The sequence below is a fragment of the Bombus pascuorum genome, chromosome 10, assembly GCF_905332965.1.
Source record: "Bombus pascuorum chromosome 10, iyBomPasc1.1, whole genome shotgun sequence".
Taxonomy (NCBI): Eukaryota; Metazoa; Arthropoda; class Insecta; order Hymenoptera; family Apidae; genus Bombus; species Bombus pascuorum.
Genome location: NC_083497.1, coordinates 13,305,010 through 13,327,144, shown reverse-complemented (window position 1 = coordinate 13,327,144; position 22,135 = coordinate 13,305,010). Strand labels below are relative to the sequence as shown.

Genomic DNA, 22,135 nt, shown 5'->3' with positions numbered 1-22,135 from the left:
ATTTCATACGTATGATAAACAGAAGATAAAGGTATTGGCCGTCCTTGAGAACATCGCGCACAGCTGGAATGCGAAACAGCATGAAAATATATTCCTTTATTTTTGAGAACATGATACTTAAACTCATTGAAAGACACATTGAACGGAACATGTCTAACGATCGATTATACCGTTTGGAAAGATCGGAAAGCGAGAAGTCATGGCGTACGATCCACGTGGAAATCATGGCGAGTCGCGGCGTTCGAAACCTCGCGTATTTCGCGTAACTTCGCGTAAACATACGGGCGAACGTTTCAACCGGAAGTTTCCAAAAAGATCGACGTAAAGATAATACACATCGTAAGTGCAACTCCGAGCTGCATTTCTGCATTCTCATCGTGCGCACCGATGTACAGTGTACAACGATGGACGTTAAAAGAACTTCCATACGGAGTCGGACTACGCGATAGACTGGCTTGCACGTGAAACGAAACCAAAACCTCCTCTCTCCTCACGGTGACGTCTTTTACTTCCTGCGTTTCGTCGCGTTTCTACAGCTACGTAATCCCCTTTAAACGTTCCTCCCCGTAATCGCGTTTGACGTATCTGAAAATAGAACGTTCTATGCAACCGAGCCTGGCTTCGTTCCTCCTAATTGGATAATAAATTTGACGCGCCTCCGATGGCGGCTTTGCGTATGGTGTAAAGTATCAAATAAATTATCCACCAGGTTATTGTTCAACTACATAAATCGCAGTGGGCTACGCGATCATTTAAAAACTTGTATAATTTAGTAGGTAAATTATATCGTTCGAGAGATTTTAGACATTCGATGAGAACGCATTGTTCAACTATGTAAATATCAGTGGGCTACGCGATCATTTGAAGACTTGTATAATTTAGTTGGTAAATTATATCGTTCAAGAGATTTTAGACATTCGATGAGAACGCGTCAAACCATCGATCGTCCTCGTTTCGGAGATTACATGCTGTGAAAACTCGTCCGGTTAAATAAAAAGTAGAAAAAAGAGAAGTAGGAAAGAAAAGATGCGAGAAGAAAAGGACTTTTCACGCAGGGTACGCGTTGCTCGCGGGTAATGCAATTTTATCGGCCACTTTTCCGCTTCTTTCGCCGCGAAGCGACGTGGTCTTCCACTGAAATATCATTGCGAGCCAGAGGCGGCGAAGAAACGTGGATATTTGTGCGATTGCAAAAGGGCATTCGCTGCAGGCGAGATCTCGGAGCGGAAAGAGCGAATTACCAGAAGAACACGGCTGTAATAACCGCTCCTTTTTCTCGATGACACGTAATTGCCCGAGAGGAGCACGTGAAATAGCGTATCAGAAGCGGATAAAACGGTCTATCAAACTCGTACACGTACGCGGACGTGTGTACACACTCGAACTGGTTCGTGATCCAGGTGAAAAACGGGAAATTATAGGAAATGGCGAACTACCGGCCGCGGGGAACGATCGTGGTACACGAGCGGGGACACGATCGAGAATCGTAGAAATTGATAACCGTGAAGAAGTCACTCGCGCCGGATGAATTATGTATTTAGCGGAAACAATGGAGCACGGTGACGTGCTCTGGTTACCGTCGCTGTTTTCTGGCTTTGGAACATGTTCGAACCTGGTCACTGTGGATTAATTTGCTTGTAATTCGTACGGACAGAGTTTGGACAAGCGTCGTGATGTTCAGCGATGGGGTATGCTTTGCTCGGAAAAATGTCAATGAAAGTAAATACGATCGATCGACGTGCAGGATATAAAAGTTCGTGCGTTTGAAAAGCTCAGCGGTAATTTAGGTAATCTTAACGCATCGCTTACGATTATATCGACGTCTGTATGATTATTGCTTTCCGAGTCGGTATATTACAGAGATAATTTTAGGCAATCATCTTCGAACACCAATGTCACTAACATCGTCAGGTTCCATTTTCGAGGCAGGCTTCGAACAGTTGACAAATTTTTAACAACTTTGAGAAACAAATAGAACGCTGTTATTACCGGCTATACAAGCGTGCATTTGTTCAACAATTTTTCTACCACCGCCTACAACAGATTGAGGAAAAAACCGATTGACAATCGATAGCCGAGGCCAATAAAACGTCAATTTATTGGCTACCGGTGGATAAACGCCATTGATATGCCGTCGGTATGTAACGCGTTAAGATCGATGGAATAACATTATGACGTAGGTAAAAATTTCACTGTTCGATCGATACAAAAGTGTACGGCATTGAATTCGTAGAAAATATACGACAATCCGGCTAATTGAATTTCCATTGACATCCGAGAGGCGATGATTCATTGGTTCGAAACGAAGCGCGATTCATCTGGACCGAGTCTGAATCGGCAACCTAATTTTAATCGTATTCAATCTCGTTGGCGTTGCGAAGGTCGGGAGGATTTCCTGGAAGCGACGTTGGACATTGTCGGGAACGAGATACTAGTCCGAATCGATCAAGGCGATCCGCGACCGAAGAAAACGACCCGCGAACACGTCACGCGTCCGAGATCGATCCAGGATTAATGACGCGTGCAACGTATTCTATGGACGTGTGCGGGAGTGCGTGGCGATAGTCCTTTAAGACGATTCCTAAGTCGACTTCCTAGTCGATAGGTGGACGAACGACCTCCGTGACACGGTACAAGACGTTTAGCAAATGCGCGCGCCAAGTCTTTCACCTTTCCTGACACGAGTTCCCCTCGAGGAATTCCTGTCTCTTTTTTCGTCGTAGAATACAGTCGAGGCACTTTCCTGCGGCTTGCATTGTTGTTGAGATATCAAACCTTCCGCGAATTCGTCGATGTTTTTAGATAATTCGAGTTCTCCGTTTCTTTCTCTTCTTTCTGTTGATAAAGGAAAGTGTAATTTTTTTTGTTTGTTTTGCGAGAATTAGAAATATCGAGGAATATCCATTTTTTCTAATTTTCCATTTTGCGACACATCTTGTTTATGAGAACTAGGACCGAAAGACTGTGTCGAATCAAAGAGCGTGCCTCCGTCCCAAAGAGTGTCATTAAAAATTTGGTGTACGACACAGGGATAAAAACGACGAATAATTTATTAAACATACTTTTTTCCAGTAACTACATATGGTATAAACTTGGTGTTGTGAACAATACGGTTAGATTTATCAAACGTTGTTCCTTTTCTTCGGTAGGATATTAAAACTTAATTTTCTCGACAGAGCTACTTTCTGACATCTGTACATTTTTCTACGTTGTGTTATAAGAATGAAAAAATAAATTATAGAGAACCTTTAAGCGGGAAAGAGCGAGGCATTGAAGCAACAGGTTAAACGATCTCGAAGTAATCTTTCATTTGTCGACCGTAATTATGCGTGGAATTATCGTTACGAAGGATCGATTCGGGGAACGTTCTCAATTATCGAGGGCTGCCGGTACGTGGGCAGAAGTCCGTTCAAACGAAACGACCGAGATATGACGTCTCTGTTTAGAACAGCGAAGAACGACGCTATATAATTGCGTGCTTCCGTTTCAGGGTACTGGGGATACCATAGGCAGGGTTCGTGTCAAGCTGGATTGGGCGCTGCCATGTCCAAGGTAAGTCGAAAGAAAAAATACTAGACACATAATATTTCACTCGTAGAAAATATATCTTTAAAATGTCACCAACGATTTACACGTAACGTGGATTTCATACACGTGTCGTGGATGCATCGATGAGAGTTCAATCGCAACGAATTTTCATATTCGTTCAAATATATTTGAGTTTCCCGAATAGCAAAACCGTCGACGAGAACCGCAACCCCCTGTCATCGCGTCACAGCGTCTCCTCGCTCGAGCCTCGAGATCCCACTCGTCGTCTGCTGCTTCTGTTGCTCCTCCGCGAGAAGCAAGCGTATACAACTCGAAAAACATTCCCCCAAGAATATCACACAACGGTTTCACAAATCACCGTGCACCGAGTCAGAGCCAAGCCAGATACCAAAGCGAAAGGGTGGAACACGATTGAAGGGGGATTAAAATTCAGTCTTTGAAACTATTGAAGTCAACGAGCGAGCCCAAATACGAGTCTTTGCCGTGGCACGCTCTTTCTCTCTACGATCTCTAACTGTTTAAGTCGCTGGCGTAAACACAGAGGCCCGTTGGATATAAATACGGTAACCCCACGTGTCCTGGCGGTTGCCACGTCCCAAAAGAGTTAAGAGGCGACACGAGGGGTCGGCGAGGAGGAGCCGAATATGGCCAGGAATGTGAATTCCTGCCTTACGCACCTCCGATCGTGGCCATTCGTATTCGTGGTGCATGGCGAGGGTATAGAAAGCCGGCCTCCGTCTATCTTTTTTTCCTCTTTCTTTCTCTTCCTTCCTATATACGATTGTCTTGTCGAAAGCTCGATTTTCTGGCGCTGGTCGCCAGATCCCCGGATCCGATCTGCCCAGGACACCACGTAGGCGTCGACCTGTGCCTTTTGTCCCCCCGCACCCCGTCCCTTACTTTTTTTTATCTTCTCTTTTCGTTTCTTCTCACTGGATTTCGCCGGCAGATCGGCGCATCGACTCGTGCGCTCGACACGTTCGTTCGGAGCACCTGCGTCCACGGTGATACCTTGTTCTTGGCCGGTGTCGCGATAAGTATCGCGGGGCCAATAGGTACGAATTCGAAATTGGTATGTCAGCGGTTTATCTCTGGGGGATCCTCGGCTACGGAAAGGGATGAGTCCATGCTGGTACGGACGTGAAACGTATGAAGAATAAGAAGGTTGCGGGGAGCCGAGTAGCTCGGATAGCTTTTGGGGATGAGTTAATCCTGCAGCTTGGAAACTCTGCTTTCGGGGAAAACGTGCTTTGCTTTGGTTTTCAGTGTAGGATTACCACATCCGTCCGAATGATGGATCACAGACTTCTTCGTTTTAGAGTTAGACATTTTTCTCTGTATAGATATATCTATCTTTTCCTCTATAGATATATTACTTTCATCGATCTGACAATTTTTTTGTTACCCCGAGGCAGGAAGAACCACGACGTCCTCTTGATCGCAGTCGACTAACCGAACGTCTCGAACTAAAGATATCGTGATAGCTTCAAATTTAAAAATCATCGAAAAATTCTATATATTCAAAATAGAGATTCACTGCCTTTCACTAACGTCAACCGAGAAACCAACCCCTTCTCGCGTCGTATAATCTTGATCCGAGCCCGATACGTTTCTCCTAACACGCTTTCTTGTCCCGAGGCCGCGTGACCCAGACTCCGTCGATCTAATCTGCGAAGATGGGAGAGAAGAAAGGCAGGATTTCCGGCGACGGGGTTGGAATCGACGCTGGGAGCGGCGTTATCGGCGCAGCGGGACAGCTTCGATTGCCGGCAAAGAAATAGTGGCACAATTCCGTAGCCACTCAGCCGGCTATCTCACCGTGGATGTATAATTCAGAATTGTTCGGCTATATAGCAGATGTTTAATGCATGCCGCGGTCCGTGCCCGGCTCTAACTTCGCCTCGGCATTCAATGTTAATACCCCACCCCCGCGGTACGAACGGTCAATCGTGCCTCTTACCCACAGTCCACCAGTCGTGAAACGACGCTGCCGCAATGATTTTAGGCAAATTCGATCCTCTTCCTCGATCCTCCGACCCCTCGTCTCTGCCTCCCTCCGTCTGTATTCGTCAGTTTCGGAGTCGCGCCGCGAATTCAGCAACTGGTCGTCGCTGACGAATTCTAATGGCGCGTTTAACTTCGAAATCATGACGCGGATTCCTCGTCTTCCCTCCGGCAGCCAAGTTTTAGGCAGCTTCGGAGTGCTTCGCAGGATATTCGAGGTGAATTTTAGAGGATCGCAACGTCCACCTTTCTCCGCTCGAGAGATCGTGATATTCGAGGACCTGGATATTTGCCAATCGCAAAATCGATCTCAGTTTTCTTGCGCGAATTTTACATTGAACTTTTCACGCTTCATTCTCAAACAAGGGATCGTTGAATCGGAAACTTTGGATCAAAAAAAAAAAAAAAAAGAAAATCTACGCAAATTGTTTTACGGCTAAACTATCCTCGAAAGAAAGGGACTGCACCGAGCACGTTCATTTCCATTCATCGTGGTAGAGTCACCGAAATATTAGGCAAATTTTGCCTCTATTTAAAGCAGAAGCTCGTCCATTTTCAATAACGTTTTCCTCTCGAACTGTTCGGCGTTTGCTCAGTGGTCGTAGTGACCGCTAGATCCTCGTGCGCACTAAATCTCGAGACCGGTGATTTAGAAGGCTCCTGAACGCCATTCAGTATGCAATCGACCATCGATCTTCGCGTTAAACTGCCGCTCCTGGTATCTACCTCTGTTGTATCTGGTTCCGCGCGTTATCCCCCGATCTACAGAGGATCTAGTCAAGATCGATCGATATCCGCCCGATACCGATCTATACGACGCGGAACGCGATCATCGATCCTCTTGTTCCACGGACAAACGTGTACCTCTCTCGTTCACTCGCCACGAAAATAACTTCGAGGAGGTCTTTTCGTGAAATCTCAATGTTGCAGCGGTATTCCCAGCTCGAGGAAATCATTTTAGATCCAACTCGATAGAGATTTATCTTTTATACGGTCGATCGTGCTCGATCTTCCGATTCGGGCGGTAGAAAGTGTCGTTTGATCGTCGCTGGCGATCGACGCGTCGAGATGGTGTTTCTAAGCACGTAGAGAGAAAATCGAGAGTAGAATCTTACGTCCGCTGAATCTTTAATTTTACGACTCTTGGGGAAAGGTGATTCGATCTGTTGTACAAAAATTGGTTGAAAAATAACAGAAACTTATCGAACTTAAGCATGAAATTTTTAATTCGAAGTTTCTTTTGAACTTTGTTTAAATAAAACTCAAAAGCATTTACGTTCCATCGATGGTTCTAAGTAGAATTTAAAATCCATTCGACCTCATCGCCCACGATCCTCTCTCCAAAACGTGATGTAACAGAGCTAGTGGAACCTAAGCTACCCTCTTGTACGTCTTCAACCTCTCGAGCTATTCATTCGCAACATAAACTAAAATGCAACACGTGTCCACTTCAGTTTCACGTTATCGCGCTCGAAAGGGGCTGCTTCCACTTTTGCAATTCGGAAAAACTGCTTTCGACCATACAAACAGTATTTTCGTTTCCTGTACTCATATTCGGTCGCTTTGTTATTTGTTTCTCGCCTGGAACTGAACCAGAGATCTGCAATTCTTTCCTGGAAATGAATTCGACGAATAAATAAGAAAATTAAATATTCGCCACGCGAGACACCACGATAATCCTCCTTCCCTAACCCCAACAGACACCAAGAACCCTTATTCGATGGTGGTTTAAAAAATCGAAACTCAACCCTGTCGTATATAGCGGCAAGCTATCATAAACGTCTCTCGATTTCTTGAAAAGTCGTTGGAAGAACTTATCGACCGCCCCACTATGGTTGCAGAGGCGAACATAAATACGTGGAAACGGTGGCATAAATTTCAGCATGCTCCCATACATATTTGAGCGACCGGTTATATTTCAATCTCGGATGGCCAGTTTCCTCCCCCTCGCGATCGGCGCCAGAATACAACTCGTGCCGGTCGTGTTTCGTGTAGAGAGAGGCAAAGAATACGGCCGCCATTGTCTCGGTTGCAAATTTTTCGCGTGTACAAGCATCGAGGCAACGCTACTCCGTAGGGGGTACATCGTGTCGGTCTCTTTCCCCCTTTCAGCTTCGAGCGTCTGTGCGCCATCGAGCCGCTTCTGTGTTCAGCCGTGTCGTACGAGTTCCTTCGACAAATGCACGTATTTGCTCGGCTACCGGTTCGCTAATACCTCCGCTGTAAAAGCCGCGCACAGGACACGCGGGTTGGAAATTTCGTTCGGCACGGCAACTTTTCTCCGAAGCGTTCGAATTTTTGAAACGCCAGCTGTCGCGAATCTTCGTATTTTTGTTGCGCCACTTGGTATTTATTCGTTGAATTAACGCGTGGTGAAAATTAACGCAACCGATGAGTCCGATGAGACTTTTAGATTAAAAAGGCAGATACCGTATCTCGTGAAACTTCGCAGGGCTTCTGCGTCTCGATTCTTATTGTTCGTACCGTCTGAGACTTCCGGGTGCGAGACTAATCAGGCTATGATTAGTCTTGATCGAGTCGCATAGCTGCGAGGCTACCAGCGCGTCGAGACGAAGCTTGGACTCGATGCTCGTTGGATACGCCAGCTCCGTCTGTTAGCTACGATTCTCATAGCCCGGCGGATGGCGCCGGAACATAAAAGTCACGGTTATTGCACCCGTGCACAGTGTTGGGCGTGCACGTGACTCGGTGGCACGGTTTGACATTGTTGGTCGACGAGGAGGGCCCATTGTTCGCGTAGCGTGCGAATCGGCCGTACGGGCCGGCTCACAAATAATAACATTTCTGCGGGACGATAAATAAAAGCGGCCCCTAAAGTGCAGCAGCAGGCTGGCGCCACTAGAATGCATACGGTAAGAGAAGAGACCGGCTGCATGCACTCGATGCACTGACGCAACCGAGATGCCCCGCCGATAGCGTCGAGGAGTTTATGTCACAGTTGTGCTTTTTGCTCCAACTGGAAATTAATGGGCCACGATTCTCCGTGGATGATTCGAAGCGTGTTTAGCTGGGAGAAATTTTACTTTCTATAGATTTGATATTAGCCTTGGCTCAAGTTGAGCCAAAGTAAGGCACATCTTGATTTCTCGAAGAAACAGCAGCGACTGTAGAAACGCGCGTTATGGACCATAAGAAAGAAGCACCTAATGCAAATGCGGTAAGTCGACTGCATAAACTCAGCGATCTGGCAGAATTACAGCGCGAAGCTCGTCGTTTGTAACGCGACTGTGCTTACGAGTATCGTCCGCGCGGTTTCTAATGGAGCAAAGATTACGTATCGGAGGGCAGTGAAAATGCATTCCTATTATTCTTCCTGGCCTTTGCGTTACCTTCTTACTCTACCTATGCGGTACGTTCTACCTGTATTTTACCTATTACTAGTTTGCGTACAAGCAACCGATTGTAATTCATTGCCCGAGTTTATTATTCCAACGTAACGCCGAATCGATACGCTTCTGTATCAGCTTTGTACAAATTTGCTCAGAGTTTCATTTCGATAGAAATCGATAGAAATTCTTTAACCCTTTCTAGACAGATATAGATGTGTTCCACTCTTCTTCGAATTCGAAAGAAATACAGAAATGAAATTGATTCGTCAACGATCCGAACGATCCACGTGGCGTTAAAAATCTTTTCGACAAATCTGTCGACCCTTCTCCATCGTCGCTTTATATCGAATTTAAAAATCTGAAAGCGTTCGATTCGCACTTAGACAGGACGACTCGCGTGCACGCTGCACGCGGTTTGTTCGAATCGCGTAACACACAGCGCTCTGGGAAGAGAGAGCCGGATGGGAGGAAAAAGGGCAGACGGCGACACGGCTGCGGCGAGCAGCAATAGAAACGACAGGGGAGTCTCAGGTGGCCATTTAAGGCACGGACATTTCGTTCTGTCACCGTGTTCCGTGTTCACCGTCGACCAGCGTTCGCAAGGAGGCCACCTACGCGCCGCCGCTGCTCGTCCTCCCTTAGCGGCCGCATTGTTTTACAAACGGCCGCCATTTCTCATGATAAGCAGAGTAAAACGAAACTAGACACGGCCCTTTGGCTGCGACTGAGCCGGGCGATCCGCTCGCGGTGCCGTCACATTTTCGCGTTTTAACTTCGTGCCATAGCTATCGACTGCGTTCCGCATCGCCAGCAAAACTTTTTGCCCCGTCCTCTTCTTTTGTCGGATTTTCGTTCACCGCCTGGCTTTTTAATTCTTTCCGGGAGAAGCTCTCTCTGACGCCGGAATTCTGGGAAACGAAGTTGAATTACGTTCTACCTTGTAATTTATACCGTTGCCTTCTCAAGTTGGATTTTTACGTTGGTAGAAACAACGGAGCTGAAACGTCGATAGTTTGGCAGTAAAGCGGCATCGGTGTTTTCTAGGAACATTAAAAAATAGTTTTGTCAGTTACGGTATAAATATTAACTTCTATCCGCAGAATCGGCTTTCAATTTTTCAATTGCATCCATTTGTTACAAAGCTACGATCGTTCGAAGTTAGCGATTACCAATTTCTCGCTCTGTTCGCTCGATACTTTAACTTCTTTTCTTTTTACAACTCTCTCGTCATATTGCCGGTGAGAAAGCATGCTTTTATAATTTCGTGGAACCTACAGGACCATGTCCCGTAGATATTCCTGGTGCCTACGCTTCGCAAAAATCGGTCATCTTCTACCATTCTACTTCGACGCTACGAAAACGAACTGTATTCAGTTCAAGGAACAGATTTCGATAATTCGTATACCTCGCAAGGCTTAAAAACGGGCATGTTCTTTTAAGTTTTCCTATGCCAATTTCCACCACTCGAGCGTCTCGGAAACATTCGACGACCGCCCAATTTATCTATCGCACGTAGTCTAACAAATGTCGCCGTCGCGTTCAACAACCGCTCGCTTGAACTCTGACATCGACTTTCCCCCTCGCTCGTTCGCGTCTTCGCCTAATCTTCTCTCTGGTATTTCCGTGCTTCTCGTTCCTCGTTCGATCTTCTTACGATCCTTGCGTTTCCTTCACCGTGAAACGTTCTGTGCGCGCGTGGGCGTACGACTGCATCGGCGCGTAGGTGCATCCTAAGAGAGTACACCGACATTGTCCCGCGATTAACGCTTTGATCCCGGTGATACTTGAGCGGAATCGTGGGTTTGCTTCTCGCGCGAAGGTCAGTGCAGGGGGACGCTATTTATGAAAACTAGCAGCCACAAGACACGTAGAATTTGTGAGGGGAAAAAGTCTAGGAAGCATATGTTGGTAGTTTTAGAGTCGCGTAATCGCACGGCTATGAGCATTTGCTATAGTCACGTTCTGAGAATTCATGGTTACATATGCTCATGATCATCCGCGAATCGTTCGTGGTTGTTTCGTAATAATTATAGTCGTTTCGTGCGTTCAATTTGCAGCAATTATAGCGACTCCAAGGGGGCCACCCTATTATAGTCATTGTAGGATCTTTATAGTCACTTTGTAACCATTACACTCGTAGTATACCATTTGCATTCCTCGATACAAGCCTAACGCAATTTATATTCGATTCCACTTTGACTCGAATCTAATCCAAGAACTGAAACTCAATGCAAAAGACGATCTCGAGAAAAAGAAGCCCGTTGTCATCTCCGGTGCTATTCGTATCGTTCGATATCATTGTCAACCGTGAATTTGCATTTAGTCTCTATCGATCATTCTGTTACGGAACGTTGATTAATATGTATGCGGGACATTATCTCTACTACTGTTGCATCGCCGTTAGATAAGACCGTGCAAGACGTACCGTTACATCGTGTAAAACGTAGACGCATCGCGTGGCAGGAAGTCGACTTTGCGGGCTTTCGACTTCGGTAAATACGCCGCCGACGAGACCTTCTTCTATCGTTAGCCGCGTAATGGAATATTAAGTTCTAATAACGCGGACGATCGTCCGATCATACGCGGTAAATGGAATTAATTGGAACGATTGCATTTCATCTCTCTATTAATGCTACTAAACGGGCAATTAGCGAATTAACGGCGGTGCTTTGTGCCTTGAGAAAAATTTCGTTTATGGAAATTAGCGGAACTATTCGCAACGGTATATCGACGATTCGTAATTTTTCTCTGAAATTTTATAGATTTAGAACGACGTAGTATCGATTTGTTTGAAGCTCTGTCGGCTCGTTTTCTCTTAGCTGGTTTATACCTTCTTCTTTCGTTTCTTCGATACGAATTGAAGAAGCTGTTGCAATAAGAGGACGGTTCTGTTTCCTTAGTCATTTAAACCCATCAAAATGAAGTTATCTCTTCAAACGCGCTACAAATTCTTAGTCGACCGTGTTAGAATTTAATCTTGAAGTTAGGATTAATAATCTTTGGAAGACACAATGTTTGCGTTGAAATAATATTCAGTGATGTTTATTAAACAGAACCTGATGTATATAAGCGAGTGATATAATTAACAACGTATGGAAGAATTGTTGATTGTTGGTTTCACTTTCAGACTAGACTTAGGAGTGACCCACGATCCCTTAAATATTTTGTGCCCCACTCTCTATACAGTAATGAGTATGACCTGTGTAAGTGTCCCGTTCAAATGCCCGTGTGGGTGTCTGTGTAAGGGTACTTATGCCTATGCGTGAAATATCGTCGTATACCAACAGATACTCGTAACAACAAAGCTGCGCGCTTTTAGATATAAAACCTTATACCTTTCTTGCTCTTCCAGATGGGCACGATTTAAATATTGCAACTGTCTTGGTGTTGCAAGCCGTTTAATCTCAACTTTGAGATTCTTTCTATACTGTACGAACCTCTTATGAATTCCATTTTTTTTTTCACGGCCTGGCAGTCGCGTCGCAGCAAGTAGTATAACTTTGTACGCGTCAGACGAGTAAAAGCGTGAAAGTTTGTCTGTGGCGGCCGCATGGGAACGACCGATAGGAAGGTTCGGCCGCGATACAGAGGTATGTCGATGATTTCGAGTGGCACTCGAGTAATTCATGCGCCGATTAAGTGCACGGTCGAGCATCGGAGGAGAGAAGCGTGTGTGAACGTGGCTGAAGAGCGTTGTTTTATCACCGGCTGCCAAATGTTGCGACACGTTCTCGAGTTACGTTACACGCTTCGGAATTTATTGACTTTTAATCGAACCGCTCATCTCGTCTATATTTGTCTTCGGCTTTCCGCGGAGTCTCAGCTACTGTAACGAGTACGGGGTCGTACGTAAATATCGGTAGGCTTGCGTAACGCATCACGCGTTCCAAAGATGCTACATTTAGATCGAAAAACACGTTCGCGTAGAATGCCGAGTAATCGACTTTTAATCGTAATCGATTAAAAGTTGGCGGACGATACGATCACTTTGATCGATCGTCGAGTTTCTGTCGGAGATCTTCGAAAGTCGTGCTGAAAAATTTGACTGACGATAACTTTGTGTAAAGCGAATTACGACAAAATTTCGTTCTACACTTTCGACTTAGTTTAGCGTCTTAACGATAGTCCCTGGTCGAACGTAAACGTCGTCGATCCTCGCTTCGTAAATTGTAAGCACGTTCTTGCGATTTCTTCAACGATCGAAGAAACGGTTCTCGCTGCTCTTGCCAGTTAGCAGGGATTTCACAGTGGCCGATGCTTGATTTTTCCGCAAACGGGCGTCGTGATGGTCGCGAACGCTGGATCGCGAAGGCCACGATCCGCGAAACCGATTTAACATGCGTGACGCGCAACGCGCCGCATAGACACGCGACTAGCATACGTACGAGTCGCTGATTTATCGCGTCTCGGGCTCGTGCGCGCGAGCCACGTTCCTTATCTACGCCATTATCTTCTCGATTGAAGAAAAGTTGAACTTTCGTGGGTGCGTCCGTTTCCTGGTTACAGCGCCCGTGGCTGGGAAAAATCGCGAGCCCCGGTGATCGCGCTCGTTGTTGCTCGTGCGTGTTCCAGACGCGTCTTGTATACGGAAATTATACGAAGATCGTCGTATCGATCGCACGTGCAATCCATTAAAAAAGAAAAAGAATTTATCGACCTACTCTGTTAGCGACTGTGATCGCGTCACAGGACAAGCCCAAGTGAAAATCAAATACCTCGACGCAGACTTTGATCCTTTCCATTACGATGCTACGATCTGGCGTTGCCATTAAATTAAAAATAAGATCGAAATGTCGCACGAGCGTAACTTTTGAATCCAATGTGACGTTTAAATAAAAATCTATCGGATGCACGATGCCTCTGATACGTAAAGAGGTATCGTCTAGCAGACTGGTGAAAGTAATCCCAAGAATTCTACCAAGTATTCATGAAAAGAAGGAATGAGTTTGTCCGATAAAAAATAAGTACATCGTAAAGCGTTTCCCGTGGTTAGTTATTTGACGTCGATTAATTTCTCTAATGGAGTGCCTTTCTATTCGTTTCAGAACGGTGAGAGGCTGTTCATCGGAGCGCCAGGAAGTTGGTACTGGCAAGGTAAGGTTCTTTCGTGGTACACCGCTTCCACGGCTCGATTTAGGTCGACAATTTCACAATCGATACCACCTTGAGACACGACATCTTGTTCGACTTGTAAATACGCGTATCAATCCTATTTTCATTTCCATTTAATCGGGATATTCGAAGAAGCTGGAAACACAGGACGAAGGAAGAGAAATTGTTACCGTCTCTTCGAATATCTAATTTCAGACCGTTTTAAGTGTCGATTTCTTTCAGTACGAGTAACAACTCGAGCAACTCGAGTCGTTTATTATGAATTTTCATAAGAAATAAAATTACAAAGATTCGTTGAATTTCGACTTTCGAAAGTTTCGTCGAAGGCTTACGGAGAATCTCAGCGATCAATGGAATTTAAATTGCACGTATTGTAAAAATGGAAATATTATTCGAATTAAGGAATTCCCCGGACCTCCCTAAACCAATTGGGCTTTTAAAAAATACTCGGCAGAATTGCGATCGGCAAAATTAAATCCCCATTTACACCCACTAATTGGACGGTGAACGGTCACTGGGCCGCTAATAAAAAAGAGAAACAAGTCGGAGCTCGAGCTTTCATAACGCCTGGGCGACGGAACGGCAACACGTAATATACATCGCGACCACACGTGCTCAGTGGGTCTTTGAAGTGATTTAGAAGGCTTTCGTTGAACGATTCCAGGTCAGATATACTCGATCAGCACCGCATTGAGATTGGAGTTCTTAGCGACGATGTTCGTCATCCCCGAAGCAGATGCATCAGGTATCGCGTACTTGCAGGCGCCCCTAATCAAACGAAAGATAAACAAATGTGTCGTTTAAAACCAGCCCCCTGTTTTCAACACCTCTAATCTGCCGCCATGTTTTCTTAACGACGGCGTTCATTAACAAACGTTGCTTCATGCTCCGCGACCATCTTTTCGTATTGAGTTTTTTGAAACTTGTCAGCGTGCAGCGTTCAAGGAAGTAGAGTATTCCGATCAAATATCTCTGTTGTTTCCAAAAGATACGACGTTATTTCGAGAGCGGAGCTGTTTTCCTTTTATCTTCGTCCCGATGTAACGTCGTAGCGTAGTAACGTTGCTAATTATATCGAGTTCTGAGAATTTATGCAGGGGAATATTTCGTTTAACGATAAATAATTACCGTTTGACTTAATCGCAAATTCAATATTTATTTCTTGCTTCTTGATACTCGCTGACATTTTCTTCTCTTGAAAAGCAAACCAGAGATATTTATCGGCACTCCCCTGGACGTTTCATTCTGCGCACCACAAATATCGATGGTGTTCGCGATAAATTCGAAACGATGAGATTATTTGCCACGCGATCGCGGCATTCGTTTGCTTGGCCCCCAAATAATCAATTTCCAATAATTCCATATTCATTTGGCTTCCACTCATGCGGATTTACCGCGATTAACCCGACGCCTGTGATTAATAACGATTCGAACGAACTCGTGTTGAACTGTCACGCTCAAGAATATCGTAAATGTAAAAAAAAAAAAAAAAAGAAAGAAAAAGAAAAAGAAGGGAAAGAAAAGAAAGAGAGAGAGCAAAGAGCATCCTTTGTTCCGTACATTAGTTTGCAATTAACGTAGAGTATAATCTTGTATGCTTGACAGTTTGAGGCTTGTGACGCCTCTGACGCTCCTCCCCCTCAGTGATTAATATCCGATTGATGATTAATGCACCGTATGCTATGATTACTTATTAATTACTGCCAGGTGAGACGAGGGTGGCGGCAGTGTTTAACTGGTGCAGGCCCGCTTCCTTCGCAGCTTCGCGTTCCAGCCAGAGAATAATAATACGAAGCCAGTCTGTAGTAACAACAATAATTTCTAATTACGCTCGAAAGAGTTTCCTTGGTTGTTCACGTTTAGTCGCAGTTGCATAGTAGTAGCGACCATCGGAATAATATCAGCGTCGTTGATAGAGCTGCGCTTAGAAGCTGGATTAATCATGAAAGCGCCGCTTTACGAGAGTGTATCGTTACCAACGTTTTTTGACTACGATTTTCCGATTTTATTCCCATTTCAAGTGGCTATCCAAATGGAATAGGACGTAGCTTTAAATCGCGCAGTTTGGTATCGTAAACAACGAACGTAGAATATATCGTAGGATGTGAAATATCTGTATTTTAAATTGAAACGCGTACAAAGTCGAGAAGTAACGTTTGTATCGGCTCGCTAAATTTTCTTTATTATTTAAATTTGGTCTAGTCGGACCAATTATACGATCGAGTAATCGATACTTTGTATCATAGCTGTACTTGCAATCAGATATTTCTTCCGACATCGCGCGTTGCTAGTTTCTTGTTAATATTCTGGCGGATATTTCCCATGTTACGATCAACCGTTCTATATCGATCCAAGTTTCTCACAGATATTAAATTCCTATTTCGTGTCAGTGCGCGTTCCGCTGGATCGTAGTCAGAAAGCAAATACGTTTGGGAAAGTATGTGTCTGAAATCGTAGGTACAACTTGGTGATTGACTCGATCGATTGCTTTACAGGCCAAGCGTTTTCACAGCCATTGAACAGCCGCGCGAGAATAATGTTCACGAAGGAAGGGCCAGCCACCGAGGACGATAGCTACATGGGTTACTCTGTCACGACCGGCGATTTTATTGGAAACGGTGACAGCGGCACCGCCGTCGGCGTACCTCGTGGCTCCGATCTCCTCGGCAAAGTATGCTCATGAAATATTAACGCGGTAATTCGAAAGAAAAGAAGTCGCGAGGTTGGAAATTAATTCTCTCTCGTAGAGAAAGTAACCTACCGAGAGAGATCGTTCGTTCGCTTGTTTCTTCGCGGAAACCGTACCAATTCCAGCCATTGAGATTTGTTGGAAACGATTCTTTGTTTAAATAGTCGCAGCGAGGAACAAGTTAACGAGCAAATTCGATCGGCGAAGATAGAAGCGAAAACGTGAAACGCCAGGCTTCGTATAAAGTTATAAATTATAAATCTTCGATTATAGGTCATTATCTTTACCTCGAACATGACGAATCATCGCAACATCACCGGAGAGCAAATGGGAGCTTACTTCGGTTACGCCGTTGCTTCTGGCGACATCGATGGCGATGGACTGGACGATCTTATAGTTGGTGCGCCTATGTACACGGTGCCAGATAACCCGGAAATGACCATCGAGACCGGAAGGGTGTACGTGATCTATCAAGGCGTTGGAGCTGAAAAATTCCGCAAAGTTGACTCTAGGTACCGTCTCGTCTCGTTCTTGTTACACGCGCGTTATCAGCCAAAAGTTCGACGATACTCCAGAAGCGTCGATCATAATTTTCAATTTTTACACGTGATATTCCTTTCCTTTGTAATCCCATAAGCGGATACTTTACTTACCAGGTGACCGATCCGAGTCATACTAATAAACAGTTCTTGCCAAAGAACATAGGCGATTTTCCGATTTAAAGTTACTATCGTAGAAAAGAGAACACTCGCGTCTGTCGTAATCTAATTTTCCTGCCACACGAACGAATTATCCGTGACTGAGGCTAGTTCCAAGGAAGATCCTTAGGATCAGCCAGAACTCGAGAACACACGGATCGTTGAACTCCCGCGATAATTGCTTATCGTTATCCAGGGACGGAGAGAGCAACCGCGGACGATTCGGCTTGTCACTGGCCTCTCTGGGGGACATCGACCGTGACGGTTATGGTGACTTCGTGGTGGGTGCTCCTTACGGTGGTTTACGTGGTCACGGTGCCGTGTACATCTATCACGGTTCGTCAACCGGCGTTCTCGAAAAGTATTCCCAGGTGATCTACGCTGAAAACCTCGATGTACCCGTGAACACGTTTGGATTTTCCGTGTCTGGTGGCCTCGATCTCGATGGAAATCGTTATCCAGATTTGGTGGTCGGTGCTTACGAATCTGCCACCGCTGTATTCTTCAGATCCAGGCCAGTCATCAAGATGGATTCGTACGTGTCCTTCGATCTGGAGTCGAAGTTGATCTCTCTGGACGATAGAAATTGTACACTATCGGACGGCAGCAGAGTCACTTGCCTCCCTCTGAGAGCTTGTTTCAAATATAGCGGAGAAGGTGTTTTCTCCAGGCATAATTTCAATATTCAGTACGCCCTGGACGTGAAGAAGACAAAGAGTCCGAGATTGTTCTTCTTGGAGCTGGAGGGAAGGAACACGATGAATCGAACGATCATGGTCGATCGCGAACGACAGTTCTGTCGCACCGTTCAGGTTCGTCTAAATCATTTTATCACTTAACAATTTTTATCGATTAATCGGAGAACTTGATTGGAAATTTTCAAGTTCCACTGCCAAAAACTTTCAAGTATTATTTAATCAAAAAAAAGTAAACGTAGAGACAGGATTCCATTTGTTACATTTTCAGTCATAGTAGTCCGAAACTTTGACTCGTTAGATCTAATTAACCAGAATCCCTTCCACCATCCATAGGTATACGTGACACCGAACATTCGCGACAAGCTTACGTCCCTGGACGCCGAGATGCGGATGAGTCTCGACGAGGAACGTTACGAAGACACTCGACCGAGAGACCCTAGACTCCCCTTGCGTCCCGTTCTGGGCTCCACGACGTCCAGGAAGGACTCTCTGTCCATCAGAAAGAACTGCGGCTCCGACAACGTGTGTATCCCAGATCTGCAGATGAACGTGACATCGAACGTGCAGAAGTACCTGCTAGGCTCCGGCAAACGGCTGCAGCTAGACGTGTTGGTGCAGAACATGGGAGAGGACGCTTTCGAGTCGACGTACAACTTGAAACTACCCGCTGGTATCGATTACATCAAAGTGGAGAAGATCGAGACTATGGGGGTGCCTGTTCAATGTTCGGCTCCTAAACAATCAAATAACAATACTCTTCGTTGCGATATTGGCAATCCGTTGCAGAAGAACGGATTAGTTAAATTCAGAGTGTTGTTGCAACCTGTTACGTCGCATGGAATGAAGCCGATTTACGAGTTCGAAATGGACGTGAACACCACCAATCCTGAGAATCCGTACACGACCGACGATAATACGTATACCTTGAGACTACCAATTTGGATCGAGACCGATCTACGAATAGACGGTGAAAGTAAACCGAAGGATCTGTATTACAATCCGGATAATTACACCAGCGAGATAAATGTTACTACGGAGGCAGAGTTTGGACCAGCTATGACGCACAATTACACTATTCGGAACCAAGGTCCGTCGGACGTTATCGAAGCGGAGGCTTTTCTTATTTGGCCCGCTCAAACTTTGGCTGGAGACACGTTGCTGTATTTGTTGGAGCAGCCGGAAACTTCTGGACCCATCGCCTGTGAACCTGCCAATGCAAATTATCTTAGTCTGAAGGTATGTTTCGAGACTTGTTACATTTTTATTACAACACTTTGACAGCCTTACGTTTCGGTTTAGACTTCATTGCCAATCGCCGACACTTTCGCTCAGTCCATCGTCGTATAATTATGATACATTTTTCAAGAAAATCACATTGAATCCATTGTATTGTACACTTGAGCTTTGTATTCTTTGTATATTTGTATCGAGTATGTGTATTCATTTCCTGATCGTTCTACACATTTACACAAGTCGAGATTATAATCCTTTTCTGACCAATCGCTTTCACCGAGTCGTTAGACTCACAAATTGCCGGCCTCTTCGATGCATTTGTAAATCGTTTCGCTTCGATGGAACGCTATCGGATACAGGAATCATTTGGCTCGCGCGTAAAGGCCGATTAAATTAAAAGGAAAAAGCCGAAGTCGGGTTAAGATGGAAGAAGCGATCTTTGTAAAAATAGCTTCTCGTCTCGAAATAGAGAACGTTCCCTTAAATCGACCGAACGAATGATAACATTCAGATGAAAAGTAGTATATTCGTTTGCTAATTACAGCTGGACCAACGCAGAAGTATGTACTGGCATCACCCAGATCCATCGGGAGTGATCCTGGACGAATCCCAATCAGGCAGAACGATTAACGTGCAACGAGGCTTCGACATGGACAAAAGCAAACTGTCCCAGAAAGAAGAGTCCGAGATCAACACCGGAGACAGTTCCAACATCCAGAAATCTCGTCATTCCTCCTCCTCTTCGTCTAAAGCGATCACCAGTGAAACAAGAAGGTTCCAGTTATCCGACACTGGGAGCAAACCAGACGTCCTGATCACCACCTACACTCAAAACAATTCAGGGACCAGCTCTATAAACACGGCAGACTTAGCCGCTGGCAACAGAGGCGTGATTTTTCACACGGAATCTGGCGGTTACGGAGAGACGGCTACGTTGGGTGGTGGTTTCCGGCCCAGTGACGGTAACAGTCTAGGTGCGAGAGTACCAGACTTCGAAGGAGGCCATGGATCGTACGTGAACCATTCCGAAACCTTCGTAAACCGCTGGGGCGAGACCAGCGTTTCTGGAGGTCGCTCGTCTTCGTCGGATGGATACGGCTCTAACATAAACGAGAACGACGAAAGCTACCAGGAGCTATTGAGACAACGACAGGCACAACGTGAACGCGAGGAGGAGGCTCGATTGGAGCGTCAGAGAAAGAAGGAACAACACATGGCTGCGCAAAGACAACGAGAGGAGCAAGAACGTTTGTATTATCAGAGAAGACAGGAAGAAGAACGCAGAAGGGCGGACGAGGAGATGAGGAAGAGACAGGAGGAGGAACGAAGACAGCAGCAAGAAGAAGAGATACGAAGGCAACAAGAGGAACAACGAAGAAGAATAGAGGAAGAGGAATTTAGGCTGGAGCAGGAGAAACGTTACGGCAGTTCCTCCGAACATCGTGGAGTTCAGAGTGGTTTCATCAGCGGTGATCGAGAAGAAACTGTACGAGGAGGTGAATTCGGATTCCAACTACGTAACGTCAGCTCCACGCAGGACCTGGCGCGACTGTTTGGATCCTTATCGAAGTCAGCGACTGGTTACGAATTGTTCAACAGACAGGGCAAGCAATATGTTCAGTTTATGGGAAGATTCCGCAATTCTGCCGACAGAAGGGAGTATATAGAGTTCCAAGATGGATCTACGTTTCCTCTTCAGGACCGTTACGGAGGAGAGAGTTACGTTTCTAGCTCTACGGAGAACAGAGACGGTAGATTCTTGAAGATAGAGGGTGAACTTCTGGTCGATTCGAGCGGGAAAGGGTTCATCGTGCTTAAAGATGGTCGCAGATTTCCTCTGCAGGGCTCGTTTACCTACACCGAGGAAAGAACCTATACGTTGGATCCCTATAGTTACCAGGGAGGTAGAACCGGTAGCGAATACGAAACGAAGGGTTATAGTAAATCCTGGAACGAAGAATCTAGACAAGCTGCTGGCATAGAAAGCGACTACGAGTCCAAGTATACCAGCACGCACGAGGAAAGAAGAACGGAAGACAGAAGAGTAACTAGCAGAGTTTACGGAAGAGAGAACCGCGACACTCCCGAGGAACGTCTATCGACTAAGATTCCAAATTCCAACGATGGTTCTAGATTCAGGCGAGAAAGCGATATGGTTAATGTGAGGGAATTTAAAAAATTCGAGAAGCTGCATAGAATACCTAGGGACCTTGAAAACGACCCTTTAATGCCAGAAACAGAATTCGGCGAGGAAGATTACGAGAGCAATTTAAGAACGCAGGAACCGGTTAGTCTTTGCAAGACAGCCAAATGCGTGATGCTGAGATGCGTTTTGGGTCCACTGAAGAAGGACCAGGAAGTTTGGATCGGAGCTAGGTACAGAGTGGACGCAAGGACGTTGAAGAAGGTCGCTCTGCAGGAAAAAGTCAGGGTTTCGACTCGATTGGAGGCACAAGTCACCAAGCAACCGTTCATAGGCGCACCTGCCGAACAGGTGATCAAGAGCCACGAAATTAAGACGAACGTCGAGCCAAGCATAACACCATCTGCGCCGGATGTTATTCCGCTCTGGGTCGTGGTACTCTCCGCCTGCGCTGGAACGATCATTCTATTACTGCTTATTTTCCTGCTGCACAAGGTTTGTTTATGCAAATTAAGCGGTACGAGTTTGCGTAAGACGATGTACGACGATATTAAGGCTTGTTTGTTGAAAGTATCTATCGAGTGTTGTAATCTCTCTAAACTTTTCTTATCCTTCTAGAAACATTTACATTCTGTTCTCATTTTTGCTAAAAATCTTTC

At 45.4% G+C, this 22,135-nt stretch overlaps 1 protein-coding gene across 4 annotated transcripts in view; it reads left to right on the top strand.

Moving 5' to 3' along the window:
• LOC132911053 (integrin alpha-PS2) overlaps positions 1-22,135 on the top strand; it is a 78,602-nt gene that overhangs the window by 53,197 nt on the left and 3,270 nt on the right. The window contains exons 1-9 of one of the 4 annotated variants that reach the window (XM_060967389.1): positions 3,062-3,145; positions 3,491-3,552; positions 13,949-13,997; positions 14,680-14,760; positions 16,511-16,686; positions 16,978-17,216; positions 17,599-18,214; positions 18,434-19,336; positions 19,878-21,971. In XM_060967389.1, the coding sequence (XP_060823372.1) occupies positions 3,544-3,552; positions 13,949-13,997; positions 14,680-14,760; positions 16,511-16,686; positions 16,978-17,216; positions 17,599-18,214; positions 18,434-19,336; positions 19,878-21,971 (4,167 nt within the window). In that variant the 5' untranslated portion in view covers positions 3,062-3,145; positions 3,491-3,543. Of the gene's footprint in view, positions 1-3,061; positions 3,146-3,233; positions 3,390-3,490; positions 3,553-13,948; positions 13,998-14,679; positions 14,761-16,510; positions 16,687-16,977; positions 17,217-17,598; positions 18,215-18,433; positions 19,337-19,877; positions 21,972-22,135 lie in introns of those variants that run through there. The other 3 variants (XM_060967388.1, XM_060967386.1, XM_060967387.1) reach the window with 3 other exon arrangements.